This window comes from Callospermophilus lateralis, chromosome 14 (assembly GCF_048772815.1).
Source record: "Callospermophilus lateralis isolate mCalLat2 chromosome 14, mCalLat2.hap1, whole genome shotgun sequence".
In the NCBI taxonomy this organism is placed as follows: Eukaryota; Metazoa; Chordata; class Mammalia; order Rodentia; family Sciuridae; genus Callospermophilus; species Callospermophilus lateralis.
Genome location: NC_135318.1, coordinates 79,956,874 through 79,962,251, shown reverse-complemented (window position 1 = coordinate 79,962,251; position 5,378 = coordinate 79,956,874). Strand labels below are relative to the sequence as shown.

Here is a 5,378-nt window from a genome sequence, read left to right as displayed (position 1 = left end):
TGCGTGTCTTGTGTGTGTGTCCTTTAAAAAACCCACAACAGCCTTCGCCATAGGCTGCCCACTGGAGGGAGCGGGGCTCATGGTGGAGCCCAGGGCGGTCCCCAGCACCACAGAGGACAGTGTCTCAGCTCTCCTGTTCACTGGCCCTTGTGCTGCACTTACAGTTTGAGCGCAGGCCCGTCAGGGCAGGTGGTGCCCTCTTGAAGGGGTTGGTGCTGCTTGTCGGGCTTCTCAGGAACATCCGCCCCACCAGGACTTCCTCCCTCACAAGCTGCTCTGTGTGCCCCATGCGCTGCCCTGGACCTGTGCGGTGTATGTCCTATGTCACAGCCACCCTGCCATCCTCCCTAGGCCAGGACCCACACATCCTGAGAACCTGGTTCCCATTTCCCCTGGAAGCGTCTTAATGGAGCACACAGGGTGGGCATTCCAGTGTGGTAATCACTTAGAAGTGGACTGGGGTCAGGCAGAAGGCATGGTGCTGAGTGGGACCTAAGGGAGAAGCTGGTGGCCTGGAAGCCTGCCAGCAGGACTGGCCCTTGGCACCTGTGGGTGGCCAGCTGGCAATGTGCCAGAGTCCTTGGCTGTGTGGCCTGCCTTTCTTGTGGCTCTCCATCTGCTCTGCAGCTCAGCTTCACGCTGCTCTCCTGAAAGGCACTTGTTTTAAAATAAGGGCGTCTTAGTGCCACAGGACTCTGACCCCCCCCCTTTTTTTCTTCTTTTAATGATTTTTTTAGTTGTGGTTTTTTGTTTGTTTTTTTTGAGAGAGAATTTTTTTTTAATATTTTTTAGTTGTAATTGACATAATACCTTTATTATATTTATTTATTTATTTATAATAATTTTTTTTTTTAAAGAGAGAGAGTTTTTTTTAATGTGTATGTTTTAGTTTTCGGCAGACACAACATCTTTGTATGTGGTGCTGAGGATCGAACCTGGGCCGCACACATGAAAGGCAAGCGCGCTACCACTTGAGCCACATCCCCAGCCCGAGAGAGAATTTTTATTATTTATTTTTTAGTTATCAGTGGACACAACATCTTTGTTTGTATGTGGCGCTGAGGATCGAACCCGGCCGCACGCATGCCAGGCGAGCCCGCTACTGCTTAAGCCACATCCCCAGCCCCGATTTTTTAGTTGTTGATGGACACAGTACCTTTATTTTATGTGGTGCTGAGGGTCGAGCCCAGGCCTTCACATGGGTACAAGCACTCCACTGCTGAGCCCCAACCGAAGCCCCAGACCCCTCCTCTTCAAAGACCCACTCCAGTGGAACAGGACCACAGACATTTCTCAGCTGACCCTTACCTAGGGAGAGTTTGTGTTTACAAGTTACATATGGAGGAGAATTTTAAGCTGTGATTCAGATCCAGCTAGAACCAGACTTGAGTTCAGAAAAACCTCAGTATTTAAAGGAGATACACTATGCTGCTCTTGGTGGGTGACCCCAGAGCTGAGGGGCACATAAAGAGCCGTGATAAAACCCAGGAAGCCTTCAGCCTTTCCTGAAGCTGGGACAGGCACAGAGACGCAGCTTCTGCAGGAGCAGCAAGTGAATCCAGAGGAAGAGCCAAGCAGGGCAAGGCTTCCCTGGGACAGGAGGGAGGGGCGGGGTCTGAGGAGGGTGTGGGCCTTGGCAATACTTCAGAAGGACACCATCAGTGGGTGCGAGCTACGGACTTGCGGGTGCCTGGCTCAGTAGGACATTTTGAGGACTCCTGCTGTTTTACCACATCTCTCAGTGTGCAGGCAGGAGATCCCAATGGTAGTAAAAGCTGACTCCAGTCGCCCTGGAGTCCTAGTAAGTGCTGAACGTCACCCTTGGCAGAAGATTCACTGATCCCAGCCATTGTACGGACACAACCAAGTACGAGGCCAGGAAAAGTGAGTGTAGGGCCCGGGCTGTGTGCCCATGTTCTGCACAGGACATTTGTCCTACAACACCTGAACTCGGCTTTGGTGGGAATGGCCAGACCCTCAGCAGGGGAGGAAGGCGTGGTGCTGAGTGGGACCTAAGGGAGAGGCTGGTGGCCTCCAAGTCCCTCACGGGCAGTTGGGAGGTGCCTGTGATGTTCCACTGCAGCAGAGATGAGCACACAGGGACCTACTTGTGTAGGTCCACAAGGTTGAAATCTCAACGACTTGTGGTCGTGATCAGGAGTGTAAGTGGGCAGGGTCATCTCAGACTTTGTGCAAGGGAAAGATATATTGGCTGGTGTCAGCCACATGCTAGGACATGGAATAGTCAAAGGAATACTACCCAAGGTCTGTGCAGCAAGCACCTGAACAGCCTGCTGGTTCACAGTGGAGCCCATCACAAAGTGCTGTCCAGCTGGACCTGCCCAGCCGTGGACACTTCTGAGGAAGTACTGCTAGGGATCGAGCCCAGGAATGCTTTCTAGAGCTCAGCAAAATTCAGGATTTTTATAGATGAATGTCCAAGAGCAGTAAATTTCAAACTTCACCACTGGTACCAATGGAGTCTCGCCACTCTTCCAAAACCAACACACTGGGCAGTGTGGCACGTGCCTATAATCCCAGTGACTCAGGAGACGGGAAAGTCATCCCCAGCAATTCAGCAAGACCCTGTTCTCAGTAAGGGACACGGATATAGCCCAGTGGCATCCCTGGGCTCATTCCCCAGTACAACCCCAAGAAATCTCCCCCCCCCCCCCCAGAAGGCTGGAGGAGCCAGCACCCCTCACACACTGGCAGGGGACCCCCTTTTCTCCATGTCTAGATCCATCAAGCACAGACCTGTGGTCAGGTGAAGGGTGACCCCTGGACTTGGGAAGATAAGTGGCCTGAGGTTTTCCTTTGTGTTAACTCAATGCTCTTGTTGTGCATCCTTTGGGGCTTGGAGACTATTCTCTCCAGAACCATTTAGAGAAAGCAGAGGGTATAAATCAAAGGAATACAGAAGTAGTTTTTAAAAAGCCTAAAGTTACACATTCTTCTAAATCACTGGTTCAGAAGCCTGAGTGACTTTCAGTGTTAAGTTGGAAAGTTTGCATTGAGAAGTATTCACACCATCCTGCACCAGTCAGGCCCAGGGCAGCGGGAGATCAGATTGAGGCTGAGGCACATGGGCAGAGTGGGAGTTTCCTCTGAGTGGCCTTCAGATAGCAGTGACACCAGCAGTTCAGAGACTGCTGCAGTGCAGCCGACCTGTATGCCCTGCCCTGCCCTGCCCTGCCCACCTCCCCAGCCTGGTCCTTGGCTGCCTATTCTTCAAACAGCAAAGAACCCAGGCCAAGCAGCCTCCTCTTCTCAGCCACACCTACCTCCTACCTCAGCTGGGGTGGTGGGGAGCTGAGACAGAAGTCAGTGGTTTTACATGGAGATCCAGCCTCACCCCTCAGTGCTGCCTGCTTCTGGTCAACTCAGATAAATACACCTAAAGGCCATTCTTCTGGGCTTCAAGAAAATTCCTTACAACCCATATTTCAAGAACTTCTGATGTGACAAGTAAGCTGAACTTTGCAAGTGGATGTACTTACAGTTCTGTGCCACTCCCTAGGGTCCGGAAAATAGCTTGGAAGGCCTTCACCCACAAAGGGCCTGCCATAAAGCCAGGTGTCCCAGTCCAAGACTCTATGTGTTTTGAATTAAGAATATAAGGAATATTTTGGATGGAACATAAGGAATGTTAACATCAATCTAGGCCTATCTATCCCAAAATCAAAGATGAGGTCAATGCTACTTAAGTTCAAGGGCTGGTGAATACCAGCAGAAATATAAGCACCTTACCATAATTTGCAGATTGTTAAGCAGATAAAAATGCCTCCTTGTTAAGTTTATGAACATATAAACCCCAATAAAAAATGGCAATTTAGGGGAAAAAACGGGCAATATTTTTATGTAATAGTGTGAGTCTTCAGGAAGTGAAAGTCCAGTGGTAGGAAAACAGGCTTGGTTATCCAACATGGCCATCACCCCCATCTTTAACAAGGGGAAACAAGAAAGTCCTCTGGGTCCTAGGAAGATCCAGGTAAAACCCAAAATTATTCAATCCCTTTGCTAAGACTCCAGGCTCACTACCCCTACCCCGGGCAATAGCAAAGCCTGGGCAATAGCGCAGGACAGAAGCAGGGGTTGGAGGACTGCTCTGTGAGGCTGCACAGCAGTGGGGGCACAGTGTCCCACGTGGAATGACTTCCTCCTCCTGCAGGTGGCAAGCAGCATCACAACAAAGATGGGTCCCCAATTATAAACACACAGGCACCTGGCACATACATCCCTCCTTCAAGTTGGACCAGCAGCAATTGCTTTACTAAAACTTCAAAGCCAAGAAAAGCAAGACTTGGTCTTCTGGTGACCCTAGCCCACTGCCTGGACACTGGGACCAGGGTTCCCAGGTCTGTGGCTGCTGTTGAGGAATGTTCTCTGCACACAATAACAAAATAGCAGTGGCACTTTTAAAAAGTGACAAGAGGCTTGGTTTCCACTGTGTCGCTTTATTCAGTTTGCTCCAAGGGCAGAATCAATAGTGGGGATCACAAACATCATTGGACTGGCTCACGAGCCTCATCAGTAACACCTGAGAAGCAGGACACGTTACACAAGTTGCAAAGAGGGCACCCTGGAGTTCAGTGACATGATAGCAGGTAGACTGAGGGTAGATGCAACAGGTGTGGACACTCACACAGGATCAGAACCAGGTTTCTAGACAATTCTGGGACCCTTGCTGCAAACCCTTCATCTAGAGCTATTGTCTCTGATGTAAGTGGTGACGCTGCCCACTCCCCAGGCCTCATTCTGGCTGTACCTGAGTGGTCCCTATGCCCACGGCACTGGCATACGCTGTCAGGATCTCTACTATCTGCTTTGTCTCTAGCGTCATCCGGGCCTCCTTCAGCCAGTCCTGGGCCACTCGTCGGGACTCCCCCTTCAGCTGGTTGACAAACTTGGCTGCCAGCTCCAGGTCACCATGCTCGATGCAGTAGGAGGCGTATGAGAGTAGTTTAAAGGTGCTCATGTCCTCGGGGTAGAGCTCTGCTGGCGGCTTCAGCTGCTGAGGTGGGAACAGGAGCAGCGACTGCAGGTAGGACAGGAAGTACTGGTACAAGCTGTTTCTGGTTTCGTCAATCATGGCTACCCTACGGGCTTGTTTCTGAACAGCATAGAAACGGGCCCTCAGGGTCTCTTCACTGTAGACCCCTCTGGTCAAGGACTCTGGAGGGATGGCCGCAGTTAAGGCTTGGGCAAATTCACTGTCAGAGCAGTTGGCTCTTATGGCCTCCACCGCAGCGCCCAGCGGGACAGTGGGCGTGTCTGCGGACGAGGTCTTCATGCTGTACTTCAGTGCCTCCACGGAAAGCCAGAGCTGGTGGGCCTTTCTGGCTTCTTCTTCAGCAACCGCGTGGCCTGCAAAGGAA

At 51.2% G+C, this 5,378-nt stretch overlaps 1 protein-coding gene across 8 annotated transcripts in view; it reads right to left on the bottom strand.

Moving 5' to 3' along the window:
• Positions 1-4,437: 4,437 nt before the first annotated feature.
• Positions 4,438-5,378, bottom strand: part of Immt (inner membrane mitochondrial protein) — a 46,358-nt gene continuing 45,417 nt past the window's right edge. For all 8 annotated transcript variants that reach the window (XM_076833636.2, XM_076833637.2, XM_076833639.2 and 5 more), the window contains one exon: positions 4,438-5,367. In XM_076833636.2, coding sequence (XP_076689751.1) covers positions 4,754-5,367 — 614 coding nt within the window. In that variant the 3' untranslated portion in view covers positions 4,438-4,753. The remainder of the gene's footprint in view (positions 5,368-5,378) is intronic.